The following is a 22,139-nucleotide window of genomic DNA, read 5'->3' on the forward strand; positions in this document are numbered from 1 at the left end:
CAACCCTAACTCAAAATGCCGGACATTTGAGGCATTTAAGAAACTCCGCCCTGACAGCTCCGCAAAAGAGGACGTATGGTCAGTCTATCGTAGCCCGTTAGCTGCTAGCATGCCGTGTGTTGTGCCTCGGTGTGCATTGTTTACACAACGTGCGTCACGCTACTTAATATGTCCATGTGGAAACTCGTTCAGTACACCTCCGAACTGAACCGGAACCCCCGTACCGAAACGGTTCAATACAAATACTCGTACCGTTACACCCCTATTATTTAGTAATAGTATTTTTAGAATGTGCCACGGGCCGTGAGAAAATTAGCCGCGAAACGCAAATAGCTCCCAGGCCGCACTATGGACACCCGTGATTTAAAAAGTTGTAAACAGGTTTTTAATCCTCTGATTCAAAAAAATATTCTATTTATTAAAAATAATAATAATCCTACTTTGCGAAAATGTGTTTACCACAGTAAGCGATTAGCCACGATAAACAAGACGTTTTATCGACCTGTCTCATGAGCTCCGGGTTGTTGAGCATGTGCGTGATCTCCGGGTTGCGCTCCATCAGCTGCTGCATCTGAGGGTTGGCCACAATCATCTGCCTCATGAGGTCCGGGTTGGACATCATGTTCTGCACCAACGGGTTCTCCATGATCTGCGAGAGCATCTCCGGGTTGGACATGAGCTGCCTCTGCATCTGCTGCTGCAGCTCCATGAAGTTGGCCGAGCCCATGCCCAGGCCGGACAGGTTGGACAGGTCGCCGAAACCGCCTGGGCGGGAGAAGATGAGGCTCAGGCACACGTTCCTAATTAATACCACAAAGGATGGCAACAGCGGACTCACTTAGAAGGTTGGGCGTCTGTGCGGGCGGCGGGGCGGAGCCAGGGGTCAGCCCGGCGGTGGAGGGTGGGGCGGTGCCAGGAGCGGAGGTGTTGGTACTTCCTGCCTGGCTGGAGGATGAACTGGAGGTGGAGGGGCTGCCTCCATCTGACGCCCTGCACGGACGAAGAAAGTCAACATTGGGAACATTCTGTCATGCACAACGTTGTTGAACAAACAGGATCCAATGAGGCCAGCTCCATTATGCATCAAATATACAGTGGAACCTCGATTTACAAACTTTTAGATGCCTCTGTGTGCGAACCATTCATTCATTTTTGTCCCGCCTGCAGGCAAAAAACAGGGTGAAGTGAAGTGAATTGCATTTATATAGCGCTTTTTCTCAAGTGACTCAAAGCGCTTTACATTGTAAACCCAATAGCTAAGTTACATTTAAACCAGTGTGGGTGGCACTGGGAGCAGGTGGGTAAAGTGTCTTGCCCAAGGACACAACGGCAGTGACTAGGATGGCGGAAGCGGGGATCGAACCTGCAACCCTCAAGTTACTGGCACGGCCGCTCTACCAACCAAGCTATACAGCCTTTTTGGGGAGGCAAGGCACTCCGCTCCATAGACATCTTATAAGCAGACGCAGCATTGGCTGCTGTGACTCGAGAAATTCGGCCGCCATCTTGAAGTGGTGATGAGAAGCCGGCGAGCAGCCTAAACTGACAGTTGACAGGTAGAAAACAAAGATTGTGTTCAGCGTTTTCCTGCTCAAATGAGCGGACTGTTGAAAATAGGAATCGGGGGATTACCTTTCACAAGTAAGATATAACATTAACGTACTATTGGTTGTATTTTGTGAAAAGAATATTACCACAGAGTTGAGAAGGAGCAAAGATCTTCAATAGTACTGAAATCGTAGCCGCTAGCAAACAAGAGTATGACCATGATAGAATTGCTTATCAATTAAACTAATTACATTTAAAAAATGTCATACTTGACTAACATAAAGTTGAAATAAATGATGAAGATAAAGATTGTAAAAGCCAACAGGGGTAAAAGTTAGGACCACAGTCCAGATTGTGTAGGGGGGGAGGGTAATACCGTATTTTCCGCACTATAAGGCGCACCTAAAAACCACAAACTTTCTCAAAAGCTGACAGTGCGCCTTATAACCCGGTGCGCTTTATATATGGATAAATATTAAGATTCATTTTCATAAAGTTTAGGTCTCGCAACTACGGTAAACAGCCGCCATCTTTTTTCCCCGTAGAAGAAGCGCGCGGTGCATGCTGGGATATGTGACGTTTCATTTCCATTTGTGTGTTTATGTAAAGACCCCAAAATGGCTCCTATTAAGTGTGTTGTCTGTCTAATTATAAATAATGCAGACGAGGCGTGTTAACTGAGTTCTCAACGTTTTCTCACAGCGTGCTCATAACCACATTCGAACTCCCAGCATACAACAACGCTTCTCAGGGCTACCGCGCATGCTCGTAACTATCGTTGCATGCTGGGTAGTGTAGTTGTTATATTTGCTAGCTCATAACAGCACATTGAGAGACACGCTTACGCGCTTAATTCAATACTCGCCGTCATTCCGGGTGGATTGACAAAAGACCTCCAGCCGCTAGATATTGGTGTCAACAGGGCATTCGAAGCTAGACTGCTAACTGCGTGGGAACTTCTCAGGGCTACCGCGCATGCTCGTAACTATCGTTGCATGCTGGGTAGTGTAGTTGTTATATTTGCTAGCTCATAACAGCACATTGAGAGACACGCTTACGCGCTTAATTCAATACTCGCCGTCATTCCGGGTGGATTGACAAAAGACCTCCAGCCGCTAGATATTGGTGTCAACAGGGCATTCGAAGCTAGACTGCTAACTGCGTGGGAACAATGGAAGACAGAAGGCGAACACACCTTCACTAAGACGAGGAGGCAGCGCCAGACGACGCCAACATCTGCCAGTGGATCGTAAATTTGCCCAACTTTTCACTTCGGACACCGAAGACGAAGGATTTACGAATGAAGAATAACTTCAGAAAGTGAGCGCTATGTTTATTTTGTGTGTTGTGACATTAACGTTCGAGCAACATTATGTTGCTATTGCTCTGCACTATTTTGAATTTTACTATGTTTGTGATTGCACATTTGCGTACATTTTGGGAGTGAACAGAGTTGTTAGAACGCTGGTTTTTAATATATTATTAAAGTTTGACTGACCTATCTGACTGTTTTTTTGACATTCCCTTTAGCGCAGCGTAGGCGCGGCTTATAGTCCGGGGCGGCTTATTGGTGGACAAAGTTATGAAATATGTAATTCATTGAAGGTGCGGCTAATAATCCGGTGCGCCTTATAGTGCGGAAAATACGGTACATGTTAGCTAACTAGACAATCAGATGGACAGTGGCTATACAGTATTATACAAGTCTAAATTTAGTCTAGCTTTTCCAACCCAATTTTGTGTAGCCCACCTTCGTGAAATGTGTGGCACTTTTATCCAAAGCTTTATACAAAGGATTATATTCCCAGTTTTGATCTTGGACGTCTGGTCACTTATAGCATATAAGAATATTATAGAGGTGTAACGGTACACCAGGGGTGCTCACACTTTTTCTGCAGGCGAGCTACTTTTCAATTGATCAAGTCGTGGGGATCTACCTCATTCATATATATAATTTATATTTACTTATTTATGAAACATGTGTTTTTGTTAACAAGTTAAAGGTGTTTAATGATAATACAAGCATGTTTAACACATATATTTAAAATTGTTAATAAATTAAAGGTGTTTAATGAAAATACAAGTATGTTTAATACATATAGTTAATATTGTTAACAAGTTAAAGGTGTTTAATGATAATACAAGCATGCTTAACACATATAGTTAATATTGTTAATAAGTTAAAGGTGTTTAATGATAATGCAAACATGTTTAACACATATAGTTAATATTGTTAACAAGTTAAAGATGTTTAGTGATAATGCAAGCATGTTTAACACAAATAGTTAATATTGTTAACAACTTAAAGGTGTTTAAAGATAATACAAGCATGTTTAACACATATAGTTAATATTGTTAATAAGTTAAAAGTGTTTAAAGATAATACAAGCATGTTTAACACATGTAGATTCCTTTCTTTCATGAAGACAAGAATATAAGTTGGTGTATTACCTGATTGTGATGGCTTGCATTGATTGGAATCAGACAGTGGTGCTGATAACGTCCGCATTTTCTAATGGAGGAGGAAAAAAAGTCCTCCTTTCTGTCCAATACCACATGAAAGTGGTTGGTTTTTGGCATCTTATTTGTCCAGCTTCCGTACTCCTTTGTATACACTTTACAAGAAATACATTGTCGGCAAACTCCGTAGCTTGCTAGCTTGTGCACGCCAGCTTTCTGAGACTCTTATTTTGGTAGCGCAGGCAGGATGAAGCAGCGCTTTTATTGTGCAACTGTGCAGTCGGTCTTTGGAGTTTTGACGACAGGTATGGCGCCAGAGTCTGTTGAAATAAAGTGTTTCTCGCCTTCCAGTCGGTAATTTTAATGAGCTGGCAGCAGCCAGCGTCATCTCAGAAGACCCTCGGGTGCCGTGAATGTCAATCAAGTGACGAAAGTGACGTCATAGTGAAGATTTATGATCGCTCATTTTTAGGACTATTTTATTAATGGCTGGCTGGTGATCGACTGACACACCCTCCACGATTGACCGGTAGCTCGCGATCGACGTAATGAGCACCCCTGCGGTACACAAACATTTCGGTTCGGTACGTACCTCGGTTTAGAGGTCACCGTTCGGTTAATTTTCCGTACAGTAAGAAAACAACAAAATATACATTTTTGGGTTATTTACCCAATTTGCAAAATCTTCCACCAAAAATATTTTTCTTAGTGGAACCTTGGATAGGTCAATAATTCATAATAACATTGATTTTGATTCAATATTATGTTTTGAGCAATGATAGTTTGAAAGAAAAAAAACAGCTTTGCTTTATTAGTCAACATTGCAACTTTTTCTAAATTACAATTAACCTTTAAGCTTTTTTATTTCACTTTTGTTATGTTTTTGTTTATTTGAATAGTATTTAAAGAATGTGCCGTGGGCCTTTAAAACATTAGCTTTGGGCCGCAAATGGCCTCCGGGGCACACTTTTGACACCCCTGCTATAGATAATAAAAAATTAAATGTGATAAATCTATGGATAAAACGCAGAGCCTGGCGACGCATGCGCGTTTATCATAACTCCCTCGCTCTCTCTCTCTGTCCCTCCCTCACCAATGCTGCTGCGCGCACATTTTGTTTTGTTTTTAACTCCTTCTTAACCCTGAACGTACATTGAAAATACACGCAACCCTAACTCAAAATGCCGGACATTTGAGGCATTTAAGAAACTCCGCCCTGACAGCTCAGCAAAAGAGGACATGTCCAGTGAAAAGAGGACGTATGGTCAGTCTATTGTAGCTCGTTAGCTGCTAGCATGCCGTGTGTTGTGCCTCGGTGTGCATTGTTTACACAACGTGCGTTACGCTACTTAACATGTCCGTGTGGAAACTCGTTCGGTACACCTCTGAACCGAACCCCCGTACCGAAACTGTTCAATACAAATACACGTACCGTTACACCCCTAGAACATTATATTACTGTTAAGCAAACTATGAATACCGGTAATAAAACACGCAAAAACATGTGTCCTTTATCATAGCTACACGTATGACAAAAAAACACGTGGAAATAGGAGAAGACTAACCCTTGTTCAAGGCGCACACATTCGTATAAATGGGAATTGAACAAGAACTGGTTCCCGGTGTATCAATTCCTTGGAATCGCTTGCCATTCCAAGCTCGGTTGCCTTAACGATACTTCATTCATTACGTGACGTGCGTAGCAAAATGGCGGTGACCGGGCGGAACCAAAACTCTAATGTTGACTACATTTTTACAAGAAAAGATTGTGACAGCGCTACTTGTAATAAATAAAAGGCTGCTATTTCATCAAAGAGGAGGACATACGTAACCTGACTCTCGCCAGATCCTTGCAGTTTGCTGAGCTCCACACAAGGATCTGGGACTTCTCGATAGGAGATATATTTCAGAAGGCAGGGCCTTGTAAAAAAAAAAAAAATCATTGTATGTGATTGGATAAACCACTTGTCCGTTATCTTGAATGACGTGCTACTTCAACCACTCACATCCAAATCAACCCGGGACGCTGATGAGAGCGACGCTGGGAAATCCAAACCCGGTCGGAAGAAGAGCCAAAACATCCTTGCCACCAATAAATGTTGTTTGAATCAAACAGTCGCTTCGGCGCTACGTCACATCTATGAAATCCCGCCCGGCGATCCTGATTGGTTCAATATTTTTTGCCATCTTGAAGGAGTTTGCAATGCCTTCGAGCCCAGACCCTTGTGTGGAGCTCAGCGAACTACAAGCGTCTGGCGAGAGTCAGGTTATGACACACGAGCAATAAGTTGAAACATTTGAACACACAGCATGCAATAATTATACATTTAAATCTTATTTTGAAGCGCTGCGATCTCATCCCAGCGTCATCAGAACAAAACAGGTACTAACGCCAATCACGTTATCACTATTTGTTAAATTAAAATGAACGCTTTCTCATTTAGATGAGCATGACGAGAGAGATTCTGACTGGCCCCGAGGCGGGCAGTACTCGCTCAAGTTCCCATCTGCCGCGAGACGAATGTCACAGAGGAGCGACTAAGTTTGTGGACAAAAGCTTGCATTTATTTGCAACAGTGGACACCCCTAGTTTTTGGTAGGTGAATGTTCAATTGTAGTCAGAGACAAGTTGCATGTTTTCCTCCCACAACATTTTCACTCTGTGATTTCCATTATATAAGTGAAACTCAAAAAATTCTAATATTGGGTACAAGTCCATTCATCTCAGCAATCAACTTCAAATGTGATATTAACTCATTACATGCAAAGTGAAATTTGTCAAGCCTTTATTTGTTATAATATTGATTATCATAGCTTGCAGTTTTAGAAACCCACATCTTTTGAGATTTTTAATTCAAGGTTTTCATAACCTGTTAGCCACAATCATCACAATTTATAATAAAAGGCTCAACATATCCGTTTGCGCGTACTAAATTAATATCACATGTTATGAAATGTTACATTCTTGTGTACCGTAATTTCCACATGATTCATTTTGTTAAATTCTACAGAAGAATATTAATTTCTAATATTTATTTTCAAAAAAGTATTTTCTTTGTTTATGCCACGTATGTGACCTTACTGTACGCTTTTTAAGGTCATGTTAGCTCTCAAGTAAACTAAATTGATGCTATTCCACCTTTTTACCCAAATAAGAATCGATAAGAGAACTGTTTAGGAACCGAATCGTTAAGCAGAATCGGAACGGGAACATTTTTTTTATCAATTCCCATCCCTACACACAAGGCCCCACCCCCCACCCCTTCCTTATCTCCCTCGGTCTGTCCACTTCTTTCTCGTCAGCTCCTCCTTTGACAATGGTAATGTATGTGGATTTTACTTTTTGAAATGTTTATTATTGTAGCAATATGGTTGTTAAAAGTTAAGGATTTGTGTGATTTCTGATCGTTTGTGAGGGCACCAAGGGTATTTCGGTGTGTGTGTGCGCGTCTTGACAGAGCAGCGCATACAGAGGACAGAAGCTTGTCGTTGCAGTTGTTTTTGCTTGATAATAAAGTGAATTGATCCGTCACCCCCTTGTTAGGTTTGATTGATATAAAGTATTGTACAAAACTCAAAACCAGGTTGCAGGCATCAAATTCCAAATGAGCTAATATTTGCAAAAAATAACGTTTTCCCGTTCGAATGTTAAGTACCTTGTCTTTGCAGTCTATTCAATTAAAAGTTGAAAAGGATTTACAAATCATTGTATTCTGTTTTTATTTACCATTCACACAATGTGCCAATTTCACTGGTTTTGGGTTTTGTATGACACTTCATAATATGCTAAAATATATATACCTTCAAATAAAATACATACTTTTGTCGAGGCTGGAATCCATTATTCATATTTACATTGTTTCTTATGGAGAAATGTAATAACAATATGATAGATTCAGAATATGATTTGCCTGAGTGAGGAGATAGGACAAATTAATAAAATAATCGAAAATCTATTTTCTTAATTGATTGAGAAACGTTACAAGTAAGAATAGAGATTCATTCTGAAAGCGATTTTTTTGACACCACTATGATACAAACTTTTCCCATTACGTATCCTGTTCAAGCACCCGTTAAGTTCGTAAATCAAGGTTCCACTGTATGCCAAAAAACTGAAGAAAAAGATGATGTGAAGATCTCAGGTACTGTTACAAACACAGTTACAATCACAGGTCTCGTTTAAACTTCCGAGCGTCCTCACTTTTGTGATGTCTTTATGACCAGGTGAACCGTCAGGCCATCCTTGATGCCGTGCTGGCTGAGGCTGTCTCCATCCTTCAAGATCTTGCCAGCAAAGATCAGAACCAGCTGGTCCTGTTTGGCCTTGAACCGCCTGGAGATTTCTTCTTTAAACTAAGAGAGAGGAACCATTTTTAAAAATACAAGTAGATGATGACCAGAGCATAAATAGAGACAACAGATACCTCAGTAGCAATCCACTAATGTTTCATCATCATGTACGCAAGAACATTATTAGCTCATTTTTGTGTGTCGTTTTTAAGATTTTAGGTCAGATTCTTAGAGACAACCTGTCAATGCAGAGATTATGTCCAAACATTCTGTTTACATTCCAGGCAATAAAATGATATCAATATATACAGCAATAGGCACATACTTGATATCAATGAAAAATGTGTTCAATAAAACGTCCAATATTATTTTTTTTATTTGTCGGAAGAAAGCGGAAGTTGTGAAGCAAGGTTGGTTGCATGAACAAAGGCCCAGCTTTCTGGTAACCGACCAACGCAGGAAGTGATTACTGATCAGGGGGAGTGACACGCTACTACTACCAAGGTCGGTTGCGCCATCTTGTTCTCTGCCGGGGGATACTTTGAAAGAGAGTAAAAAGGAAGAAATTGTGGATAAAACAGGAAAAGTAATCTTGACAGTAAAGCAGTTTTTTAAATTTTTCATAAAAGGGACCATAGTCAGACCAATGTGGTCTGTAATGACGCATGGCGCTCGTCCCCACCAAGACCGGTAATACCACACCACCTTAGCCGCGCTCACCCTTTAGAGCAGACCTGGGCAAATTAGGGCCCAGGGGCCGACATTCCTAAATAATTTGTTTTAATCTTTAAGATGGGAAGTGTAGCTGCTGTTATGATGTTCAGTGATGTTTTTAAATGACCGTAAATCTTGAACTATACAAAGTATTTCAATGGTTGGAATCTCCGCTTTCGCATCATATACTAGTTACTATGGTAATCTAATTAGTTACTATGGTAATCTAAGTCACAGCAGCTCAGACGAGGCACCAAGCAGTGTGGGTGGGGAGCGTTTCCACAGAGTGTTTCCAGAGCGGCCAGCCTGAAATGTGGGTGTCAGGGACAGACGCGGAAGGAGATTTTTACAACAAAGTTGTTAAGCTTAGTGGTATGTCAGAGTGTACGTCATGTTTTTTACCATTGCTTTCATATTTCTCTGTGTCTGTTGCATTTTGCTTGATTGTAAAATATGTCGATGGAGAGGGGTGTGTGACAATCATATGTTGTCAATATTCAGTGTTTTATCGTTCATAGTTAATATTGTAAATCCCCCATTCTTTATTTTCATGTACATTCTGGGTGTTTCATTCAGTAAAAAATGTTTTAAAGTCCATTCCGTTTTTTAAGGCAGTCTGTCATTACGTATTTAGCATTCAATCAGACATTATTGTGAGGTTTTGTATTAGTGTTCCTAAAAATAGATAAATCGCCCCCCCCCACCCATACACATTTTCTCAAAATAATTGCCCAGGTCTGGTTTAGACTGTAACTGTAACTTCCTGGCACTAAACCTGCGGAAAACAGTTATTCTCAGGGTTCTACAGGTTTACATTTTTACACTTTATTGAGAATTTCTTTATTTTACACCAACATTTGAAGAGGTTGATGTTAAGTGTTCAATGTGATTTTACAATTTTGTTTACATTGTTTGTTTTCCATGCTTGTGTTGACATTTCCTTTCTGCCTTAACGATTGAGGGGACTATAATCAGAGGAAGGTAAAAAAAAAAAAAAAAGCTTACATTTAACAATGTTTTCCTCCTGCTACTCTTCTTAATAGGTCATAAAAGTAATAATGATCGATATAGACTGATATACAACACTTACATCGTGATACAGTGTATACTTGAGATTCGTTTCAATGCAATGTGAATTCAAAGTTCTTCAGATTGTTTTTTTATTAACGGTCATTCAAGTTGAGTTCATATGTCTGACGTTGATGGCCATTAAGGGAGACTGAAATCCCAGCAGTACTTTGATATGATGCCGCATCAATTGCGCCCATGTTTATTTTAAAGCGTCTGTAATGGTGCTGGTAATAAAAACAATGCGTTAAAGCAGTGGTGTGCCGTCAGGGCCAGCAAGGCCTTCTCTGCTTGCCTAACATAACCAGAAGTCATGATCATAATTAAAGATCAAAGTATTTTTTCATTTACTTTCCTTAAATATCTAAAAGTATTCATATTCTCTTCATGTCATTTTATGCTCCTTCCAGCACTGTTGTTTTGAGGTTATAGAGTTTTTATCCAGTAAGAATTCAGCTAGCTTATGTTGCCATGCTGTACCAAATCTGCCTGTAAGCCTTCAGAATCAACAATGCTGGCGTCTGTGCACTGTAAGTGAACGGACACATCCACTTGACAAGACAGTTGCGACAGCCAATCAGATCACAAGTTGTTGTCAGTAAGGCCTTCTAGATTACCTAAGGCAGATATATATTGCGATGTTATGAGCTGGGTAACATAAGAACTCCATTACCCAGCATGCCAAAGTACTGAAGAGCATGTGCAGTAGCCCCGTTTAGCCATGCCGGCAGCGGGATGTTTTTGATGAGCACCTTGTGGAGTAAACTTTAAGAACTCAGCCAACACGCCTCGTCTGCATCTTCTATGATTAGACAAGACAACACATATTTGCAAGGCCATTTTCAAGAAGGATATTTAAAGAGAAACCACATCTTGTGAGACCATGTCGGCCAACCCCGGAAGCTCGAATGGGTTCTACAGATTGTGAGTTCAGATATTTTATTTCTTTATTTTTTCACGTTTAACATGTTTTTGGCAATTTTAATTTTGACAGTACCACATAAGATATGTTTTAATTGCTGACGCGGGTTTATTGATTTTTAAATTCGGCAGAAAATCAGGGCTCGAATTTAACCACGGCAATTGCCGCGACCGCCCTCTCATTTTCCGTAATGCCCCAAAAAATTGACCAATCTTGCCTTCACCGCCCTTGACTTTTTACTTGTTATTGGACAAGGGATATATTGATCAACGGCATAATGATAATTAGCGGTTACATTTCAGACGGTTAGTCTCCTTTATAAATGACCGAAAACCCTACATTTATTGATGCATTTTGGGCAACACAAAGTCAGACACAAACGCACTGTCGTCGTTTGGCTTATTAAAACCATGATGTTCTAACAAAGTTAATCTCGCTCCAGTGGTATCCCCTCGGAGTATACTTAATTAACAGCCATACATGTCACACTAAGAGTGGCCGTATAAACAATGGCAACACTGTCATAAACCTATAATGAGACCACACTAAACAACAATGACAAACATTTTGGGAGAATATTTGGGCGGCAACACAACATAAACACAACAAAACACATTCCCAGAATTCCTTGCAGCACCAACTCTTCCGGGACGCTACAGTCATTTTCCCTCGCTTCCCGCCTTGTGTTTAACAGCGCACTGCTGTTAGATGGAGACAGGTGTGGACAATATTGGAGACACTTGTCCCCACACTAAAAGTATAGGAGAAAAACTATCTGATGTTGCTTTCATTTTGACAATACAGTGTCATCAGCTGCTGTGACAGAGTTAATGAGGTGAGGAAACATGCTCTCACACCTTTTTTGTTGTTGTTGGCCAAACTATTATACTGAACCTCAAAGGGGCGTTCGAGAAGAACACATCTTGTTTATCTTCATTAGCCAAACTGCTTTGTGTTTTATTTTGATATCAAAAAGTAAACGCCATGTTTTTTTTCATGTCACAAAGTATTACTTTAAAAACCATTTGACACATCATTTCGTGTCAAAATGTGGGGACGGCGTGGCGCGGTAGAAGGTGGTCGTGCCAGCAACCTGAGGGTTCCTGGTTCGATCCGCAGCTTCTACCAACCTAGTCACATCCGTTGTGTCCTTGAGCAAGACACTTCACCCTTGAGCAAGACACTTCACCCTTGCTCCTGATGGATCGTGGTTAGCGTTGGGGGGTTGATGTGTGGGGGAGCAGGGTTGGGGTGGGGGCGGGGTTTGGTGGTAGCAGGGGTGTATAATGTAGCCCGGAAGAGTCAGGGCTGCATGGGATTCTGGGTATTTGTTCTGTTGTGTTAAGGTGCAAATGTTCTCCCGAAATGTGTTTGTCATTCTTGTTTGGTTTTGGTTCAAAGTGTGGCGCATTACTAGTAAGAGTGTTAAAGTTGTTTTATATGGCCACCGTCAGTGTAACCTGTGTGGCTGGTGACCAAGTATGCCTTGCTGTCATTTACGTGTGCAAGCAGAAGATGCATACAACAAAAGGCTGGGCTGGCACGATGATTATACAGATTGTAAAAGGTGTTAAATGCTGTACCATCATGGCACGCCCTTATTATTGTTGTTTAGGGTGAAAATTGGAGAGTATTAATCCCGGTATATTGCGAGAGGCATCGAAATCCGGAAGTCTCCCGGGAAAATCGGGAGGGTCGGCAAGTATGCAGCTGAGCCGCATCAGAGTGATCAAAGAGCCGCACGCGGCTCCGGAGCCGCGGGTTGCCGACCCCTGGACTAGATGTATAAGATTTCATGGGATTTAGCGATCAGGAGTGACAGATTGTTTGGTAAACGTATAGCATGTTCTATATGTTATAGTTATTTGAATGACTCTTACCATAATATGTTACATTAACATACCAGTTGGTTATTTATGCCTCATATAACGTACACTTATTCAGCCTGTTGTTCACTATTCTTTACTTATTTTAAATTGCCTTTCAAATGTCTATTCTTGGTGTTGGGTTTCATCAAATACATTTCCCCCAAAAATTCGACTTATACTCCAGTGTGACTTATATATGTTTTTCCCTTCTTTATTATGCATTTTCGGCCGGTGCGACTTATACTCCGGAGCGACTTATACTCCGAAAAATACTGTAAATTACAAAATAAATAATATTAAAAAAAACTTCCCTCTATCAAAAGGTAAAAATAGAGATAACGGCATCATTAAATGACAAAAAGCTGACATGTTTATATTACTAATGAATTAAAAAAAACTGTATATGTATGCATTCATGCTTTGGAGCCCCTGCCTGGAAAGAAAATAATGTTTGTCTTGGTGCCCTAAAATATGAGCCCTCCTTTAAGGCAACACTTGCCTTGACCTTAAAAAGTTAAAATTCGAGGTCTGGAAAATAACCCGTTGTGTACACTGTTTGTGGTGAGTCAATGCCCAGTAAATGTGTTACCGGATAGTATTTCTCCAGCAATACTACTCAGCCTACTCAGTGGTCTAGTGGTTAGAGTGTCCGCCCTGTGATCGGTAGGTAGGTTGTGAGTTCAAACGCCGGCCAAGTCATACCAAAGACTATAAAAATGGGAGCCATTACCTCCCTGCTTGGCACTCAGCATCAAGGGTTGGAATTGGGGGTTAAATTACCAAAAATTATTCCCGGGCACGGCCACCGCTGCTGCCCACTACTCCCCTCACCTCCCAGGGGGTGATCATGGGTGATGGGTCAATAATTTCGCCACACCTAGTGTGTGTGTGCTTTAACTTACTTTACTTTAATGGTCATGTGGGGACGTAAATGATGGTATTTTTGAGAGGTAATCATTAAAGTCGGACATCACTGAAGGCCTAGGTGGGAAACGCACGGCCCGCCACTGCGTTAAAGGAAGTAGGAGTGCAAGACGTCTCCTTCTAACTTGCCTTGGTGCCCTAAAATATGAGCCCTCCTTTAAGGCAACACTTGCCTTGACCTTAAAAAGTAAAAATTTGAGGTCTGGAAAATAACCCCTTATGTACACTGTTGGTGGTGATTCAATGCTCAGTAAATGTGTTTATGTATAGTATTTCTCCAGCAATGGTCATGTAGGGATATAAATGATGGCATTTTGAGAGGTAATCATTGAAGTTCGGGCTGGGCGATATATCGATATACTCGATACATCGCTGGTTTGTCTCTGTGCGATATAGAAAATGACTATATCGTGATATTCCAGTATATGTTCTCATGTCTTTAGCTGCGGGCAATACACTACAGGCTCTTCTCACAGAGACTTAAACAAGCGCACCTTCTTACATATTTCACATACGTTACCCATGCCATACAGCATGGGTAACGTTAGCTGTGGTGTGAGTGGTAATACGAGAGAGAGAAGGTGCGAATCTGGTAACAAATGAAGGAAGAATTCATTCCTAATAAAAACAGCAGGGGGTCCATCGTCTGGCGGTGGTTTGGCTTCAAGCGGGAAGATGTCGAACAGACAACCGTAATTTGTCAAGTGTGGGGCAAAAGCGTTGCTACAAAAAGTAGCATTACTGCTAATATGTAGCATCATTTGAAAAGTCACCTGCTAGAGAATGAAGAGTGCTGACTGCGCATGTCAACATCTCCGTTCAGTGCCACACCAACAAAATGCCGAGGCAACCATTTCCACATCAACACCGTATGAAAAAAATAGCAACGTCCGCAGGAACCTACCACATAGTGAAGGACATACACAATTTGATTTCCTATTATGCAGCTCATTTTTATTTGACACTTATTGAAATAGGGTCCTTGAGGGTGCATGGGAGTTTGCCCAACCAGTCTACATGTGCTTTGTGGACTTGGAGAAGGCATTCGACTGTGTACCCCGGGAAGTCCTGTGGGGAGTGCTCAGAGAGTATGGGGTAGTGGACTGTCTGATTGTGGCGGTCCGCTCCCTGTATGATCAGTGTCAGAGCTTGGTCCGCATTGCCGGCAGTAAGTCGGACACGTTTCCAGTGAGGGTTGGACTCCGCCAAGGCTGCCCTTTGTCACCCATTCTGTTCATAACTTTTATGGACAGAATTTCTAGGCGCAGTCAGGGCGTTGAGGGGATCCGGTTTGGTGGCTGCAGGATTAGGTCTCTGCTATTTGCTGATGATGTGGTCCTGATGGCTTCATCTGGCCAGGATCTTCAGCTCTCACTGGATCGGTTCGCAGCCGAGTGTGAAGCGACTGGGATGAGAATCAGCACCTCCAAGCCCGAGTCTATGGTTCTCGCCCGGAAAAGGGTGGAGTGCCATCTCCGGGTTGGGGAGGAGATCTTGCCCCAAGAGGAGAAGTTCAAGTACCTCGGAGTCTTGTTCACAAGTGAGGGAAGAGTGGATCGTGAGATCGACAGGCGGATCGGTGCGGCGTCTTCAGAAATGCGGACGCTGTATCGATCTGTTGTGGTGAAGAAGGAGCTGAGCCGGAAGGCAAAGCTCTCAATTTACCGGTCGATCTCCGTTCCCATTCTCACCTATGGTTATGAGCTTTGGGTTATGACCGAAAGGAGAAAATCACAGGTACAAGCGGCCGAAATGAGTTTCCTCCACCGGGTGGCGGGGCTCTCCCTTAGAGATAGGGTGAGGAGCTCTGTCATCCGGGAGGAGCTCAAAGTAAAGCCGCTGCTCCTCCACATGGAGAGGAGCCAGATGAGGTGGTTAGGGCATCTGGTCAGGATGCCACCCGAACGCCTCCCTAAGGAGGTGTTTAGGGCACGTCCGACCGGTAGAAGACCCAGGACACATTGGGAAGACTTTGTCTCCCGGCTAGCCTGGGAACGCCTCGGGAAGAGCTGGACAAAGTGGCTGGGGAGAGGGAAGTTTGGGCTTCCCTGCTTAGGCTGCTACCCCCGCGACCCGACCTCCGATAAGCGGAAGAAGATGGATGGGTTATTGAAATATCTTGTGTGACATCATGCACTTTGTTTTAAACTATTGTAGTGGCATTCTGTACAAAAAGTGCACTTTAATTTAGTGTTGTTTTGTCATCTTAGTGACATCATGCACAAAAGTGCACTAATAGCTTGTTTAAAAATGTCTCTGACAATCTTGCACTTTCTGTTATGAAATGACATGAATGTTTGTGCCACTGCTTAATAACTCTTTAAAAAATACACTTTTGCTAAATTGACCTAGTTGTGATTTCCCTCTCTGCATGAAAGTTTAAAATGAGCATATATTAAAGGCCTACTGAAATGAATTTTTTTTATTTAAAAGGGGATAGCAGATACATTCTATGTGCCATACTTGATCATTTCGCGATATTGCCATATCGATCGATTTTCCGAATAAAATCACCGAACAAAGTCGTAACTTCCTTCTTCCCAACAGTATCAGTGATTTCCCTTTCCATCCAGTCCCATCGAAACTTATTTTTGACATGTTTATCAATTTATTTTACTCGTAAAGCGTCTTTTCTCTCGAGAACCGACATCGTTTACATATGGAAAATGGTGGTGATAACCATTATGAATGATGACGTTATTAACGTCATCATTCATAACAGATGTCCTGACTGGTCACAAGGAACATATCGACCAATCAACTACGGCGTAATATAAACTACGTCTCGAATATTGATTTAGGGTCGGAAAAAAAACGGAAAAACGGGAGATAATTATTTATTTCCCCCAAGATTAAAAAAGACGGAATTCCGACTTTAGACGGAAAAATCACATGCCTGTCACCTGCGTTCAAGCGATCGACGGCGCGACGAAGGACTTCACCCGATCATCGATGCGGTCGGCGGCTAGCGTCATATAGCGCGTCTGCTATCCAAGTCAAAGTCCTCCTGGTTGTGTTGCTGTAGCCAGACGCTAATACACCGATCGCACCTACAGCTTTCTTCTTTGCAGTCTCCGTTGTTCATTAAACAAATTGCAAAAGATTCACCAACACAGATGTCCAGAATACTGTGGAATTTAGCGATGAAAAAAGACGATTTAAGCGGGCGACCGACCTATTCCAAAATGTCTGATTCAACTACTGACGTCACGCGCATACGTCATCATACCTAGACGTTTTCAACCGTATTGGCATGTGTTGCAATGTTAAGATTTCATCATTGATATATAAACTATCAGACTGCGTGGTCCGTAGTAGTGGGTTTCAGTAGGCCTTTAATGCAGTATGATAAGGCTGAAACGACGCGTCGACGCCATCGGTTACGTAAATACGTCGACGCCGTTTTTGTGCGTTGACGCGTCGCATATTTACGTCACACTACTGTCATGGCGGAGCGCAAAGCAGACGGTGCGAGCGAGGGGAAAAAAGCACGCCAAAAGTCATCAAAAGTGTGGGAGTATTTCAATAAACGGCCTAATATTGTTGTTGTATGCACACTGTGTCGAGCGGAAATGGCCTATCATAGCAGCACAACTGCTATGAACGAACATTTGAAAAGAAAACCGACAGCGTTCTTGCCATCACCATCAACTAGTCAATCGTCCGCGTGAGTATACGTTGTCATCATTACACAAAAACATGAATGTGTCATTTGTATCTGCATTGTAAATTCATAAACTAAAGCACCGTTTCGCTCTGAGAGGCGTGTTTGGCGTGCATGTTCAGTGTTTACAAAGACGCGCTCCTCTTTAACGCTGTGGAGAGGCGGGGCCGGCGTGCCCAGGTGCGCGATCCGCGCACCTGGGCACGATCATCCAATCTCCTCTCGCTGAAGAAAAGGGGAGCAGCAGAGAGAGATGGAAGAGAGACTGGAAGGAGCCAGAGTGAAGCTGACGTGGAGCGAGAGAGGAGGAGAGCCAGAGACAGGGGACGACGAGCGAGCGAGGAAGAGGAGCTGAAAAGCGAGGAAAGAAAGAGAAAAGAGTTGGAAGAGAAAAGACTTTGTGTAAAATTAAAAGATTGTAAACCTGGGAAAGCCGTCTGGCGTTCAGTCTGTCGGTCCTGAAAGAACCCCACGGCACAAGACGTGTCACAAACGCTAACGTTAATTAGTTGTGGAAATACCTTTTACAACATTAACAGTTACGTATACTATGTACAAACGAACAATTAACTTTCACTTTAATCATACTATCTATTGTTGTTATTAAGCAAAATAAGCAATACTTTTACTTTTGTTGAAATGTTTCCTCAACAGGCGGACCGCGGTCCATGTCCGGACCCAGCGACGTGTCCGTCCGGACCCAGCACGAATTATAGTAAAAAAAAATAAAAATAAAAATGTTTTTTTTATTATTATAATTATTATAAAAAAATATAATAATTGTATTTATCTGTGAGTTATCGCTAGCGCATGTCAACGTTCTTTGTTGTTTTTAGTCAAATATCTCCACGTTTCGTTTACACTTCTCGTGTCTCACTCACTCCGTCTCTCTCTCTCTCTCTCTCTCAGAGAGAAAGAGAGAGAGACGGAGTGAGAGCGAGAGAACGCCACTCTGATTGGCTAATTCCGGGGTATGGGTTGTCATCTCTTTCACAACGACGCGCTGATAGGCTGTTACCACCTGGGTCATGTGCACAGTGCATGGAACCTTTCGCTGCAGGCACACAGTTGTCTCGTATCGCTACTTCGCTAACTGTTCACTTGTCAGTCACTGAATGTGAATCAAATCACAATGGCATGCTCCAAGTTGGCTCAGGCTGGTAAAAGAAAGGTGGACAGGGAAAACCGACGTTTCAAGGAAGAATGGACAGAGCAATATGTTTTCATCCTACCTACTGCAAGTACCAGACCAATGTGTCTACTATGCAACACTACTGTTGCTCTGGTGAAAAGTGAAAATCTGAAACGTCACTATCTGAAAGAGCACCGCGAATTTGAAGAGACATTTCCTCATGATTCAGAGCTAAGAAAAAAAGAAATCACGAGGCTGAAAAAGCCATATGAAACATCAAGCAAGATTTTTGTTAAATCTATGACACAACAACAAATAGCAACAGAGCAGTAACGTGCGGTGAGGTTGATGGCTGGTGGGGCACTGACTTCAACACAGTCAGATTTACAAACATATGAACCCTAAAGAGTATCTTATTCACCATTTGATTGGCAGCAGTTAACGGTTTATGTTTAAAAGCTCATACCAGCATTCTTCCCTGCTTGGCACTCAGCATCAAGGGTTGGAATTGGGGGTTAAATCACCAAAAATGATTCCCGGGCGCAGCGCCGCTGCTGCCCACTGCTCCCCTCACCTCCCAGGGGGTGATCATGGGATGGGTCAAATGCAGAGGACACATTTTTTCAAAGTTCTTATTTATTTTTGTTTCAAAGAAAATATTTCATGTATTTTATTGGATATTTATTTTATTTTTGTTAATTTTAAGAAAATGTTAAACTACCTACCTCCTGCTATTATATAAGCTTGACCGATAATAAACGGACCCAGCCTGTTTCAAAAAAACATTTGTGGACCTTCAAGATTTGTACTTGAGGACCCCTGGTTTACACTGTTACAGAATATTCCGTTTTGCACTTTTTTGTATTGGAAGTTTATCTTTATTTTTGCACATTTTAGCAAATAAGCAATACTTGTACTTTTGTTGAAATGTTTACACTGTTGTTACAGAATATTTCCGTTTTGCACTTTTTTGTATTGGATGTTTATCTTTATTTTTGCACATTTTAAAGCAAAATAAGCAATACTTTTACTTTTGAAATGCTTATACTATTGCAGAATATTAAGATTTGCACTGGATGTTTACTTTTATATTTGCACATTAAAAAGCAAATAAGCTACTTTTAAATTTGTTAAATGTTAAAAGTTTTAAATGTTTACATTGTTACAGAATATTTTGTCATGTTGTTGTCAATGTTGACTGAGTGGCCATACTTTTTTTTTTTGTAAATAAAAGCCATGCCTTTTGAAAAAACTGTCCTACATTTATTTTTTCATCTTCATTTTAAATAAAAAAAATAATCGGTAAAAGGAAAAATAATCTATAGATTAATCGAAAAAAATAATCTATAGATTAGCTGATTAATCGGAAAAAATAATCGATAGATTAATCGATAGAAAAATAATCGTTAGCTGCAGCCTTACAGTATGAAGAAGAATGTTTTAATGTAGACACTAGAGATGCGCGGATAGGCAATTATTTCATCCGCAACCGCATCACAAAAGTCGTCAACCATCCGCCATCCACCCGAACTAACATTTAATCAAAACCGCACCCGCCCGCCATCCGCCACCCGCCCGTTGTTATATATCTAATATAGACGATGCAAGACATTAGTGAGGTTAAAAAGCTTTTGCCTGTTAAAGAAAGGAGACTGATCCAATGCAGCAGAGACATTCAATGCATGCCACGCTGTCACGGCCCAGACGCACAACAGTGCGCAATCATCTGGGAGCCGCGCTGAGCGCACCTCCAAGCGTGCTCGCGCCACTCAAACTGCCGCAGGCAGCTGCGTTCTATCTTGTTTTAACATCCTGTGGCACTCTTCTGGGATCACGGCGGACGAAACTGCTCATGCTCAGGGTGTTTGTGGAGGTTCGGGGTTTTGCACAAATGTGATGCATCATGTTAGATGTCCCGGTTTTGTGACTGTCGTAGACATAAACAGCGTTGCAGCTCTTGCAAATCACGTAGCCAGCATTACTATCATCCTGATTTACAACCTCATAAAAACGAGTCCACGCAGAACTTTTCTGGCCTTTTTCCCCCCTGGTCTTTAGTATTCCCTTTTTTAGTTTGTCGCGTACCACGTTTGCTGCCGGCGTTGCCATCTCTTTTTTCTTCTTCTTCTGTTGTGGCATGCTGCAGGTGCCTGCTCGTTTTTCGTATGTGGGTAACAACAATTAACTATGTATATATATTTCCGAATTGGTTTAACTGCCACCCGCCTGAATCTATTTAAAATCTAATTTTTTTTAATTTCAACCGCCCGACCCGACGATAAATTTTTTTTATTTTTTATTTCAACCGCCCGACCCGCGGATAATCCGCGGACTCCGCGGTTGTGTCCGCAAACCGCGCATCTCTAGTAGACACATAGAATCATCACACTGCTGTGATTATATGCATCAAGTGTTCATTCAAGGCTAAGGCAAAATATGGAGATATATATCGTGTATCGTGACATGGCCTAAAAATATCGAGATATTAAAAAAAGGCCATATCGCCCAGCCCTAATTGAAGTGGGACATCACTGAAGGCCTAGGTGAGAAACGCACGGCCCGCCACTGCGTGAAAGGAAGTAGGAGTGCAAGAACGTCTCCAAGTCAACGGGCGCTGCGGGGCATGGCGAGGATTCCCCTTCGAGGCAGAATGACTCAGAGAGAATGTTCGAGAAGACTATTGAAAGCCGACGCTATCACGGGCTCTTTTTAGCCAATATCACGGCGAGGAAACGGCGACATTAGTCCACACTTTCCCCCCCGCCAGAGACACTTTGCCGTTAGTCGCACGGCGTCAGCTGACTCTTCATTGACGACACGGCAAGCTAACGTGGAGCTAGCCTGCTAGCCGAGCGGCTAACCGGCTAGCCGCTACACACGCACACGGGACTTTGTCGGCCGAGGCGTGAAAAGCGAACGTTAACAACGCCGAGTGTTTGTCGAGGCGAGCGGTTGCGTTGACGGCGTGATGAGGGACGCACATTCCGCAGAGTCACACTTTTGCCGCGTCAGAAGCTAACGTCGCTTGCTAGCTGAAGTTGTGGGCAGAGGACCGCTCTCTCCCCCCCCCCCCCGCCCGCCAAGAAGAATACCAACCTGCGTGACGGACGCATCTTCCGCGATGGCGATTTCTTCTTTGTCTTTGGGGGTCTTGACGGTCACCTTAATGATGGTTCCCTCCTCAGCGTCGGCTTTATTGTTGTTATTACCAGCATCTGCGGCGCCTTGGTCAGCCATCTTTACTCCACCGATGGAACAGCTCGCGACTAGCGTCGGCTTCCGGGTTAGCGGCAGGTCAAAGTGGCGCCGGGCGGAAGCGAGGGATTTCCATAGTAAAACGCAACGTTGGGAAAATGTTTTGCCTTTTTGGGTTTAGTTCAGTGGTTCTTAATAGAAATGTCTGATAAATGCTTTAAAATGTAATATCGGAAATTAATCGGTATCGTTTCTTTTTTATCGGTATCGCTTTTTATTTTATTTTATTTTTTAATTTATATATATATATATATATATATATGTATATATATATATATATGTGTATATATATAT

At 42.2% G+C, this 22,139-nt stretch overlaps 1 protein-coding gene across 1 annotated transcript in view; it reads right to left on the reverse strand.

Annotated features, from left to right (window-relative positions):
• ubqln4 (ubiquilin 4) overlaps window positions 1–21,885 on the reverse strand; it is a 44,853-nt gene extending 22,968 nt beyond the window's left edge. The window contains exons 1-4 of the mRNA XM_061931496.1: window positions 21,687–21,885; window positions 8,210–8,361; window positions 839–990; window positions 503–765 (exon numbers count right to left, since the gene is read on the reverse strand). Coding sequence (XP_061787480.1) covers window positions 503–765; window positions 839–990; window positions 8,210–8,361; window positions 21,687–21,827 — 708 coding nt within the window. The 5' untranslated portion in view covers window positions 21,828–21,885. The remainder of the gene's footprint in view (window positions 1–502; window positions 766–838; window positions 991–8,209; window positions 8,362–21,686) is intronic.
• Between the last annotated feature and the right edge of the window lie 254 nt (window positions 21,886–22,139).

The sequence above is a fragment of the Nerophis lumbriciformis genome, linkage group LG37 (assembly GCF_033978685.3).
Source record: "Nerophis lumbriciformis linkage group LG37, RoL_Nlum_v2.1, whole genome shotgun sequence".
NCBI lineage: Eukaryota > Metazoa > Chordata > Actinopteri > Syngnathiformes > Syngnathidae > Nerophis > Nerophis lumbriciformis.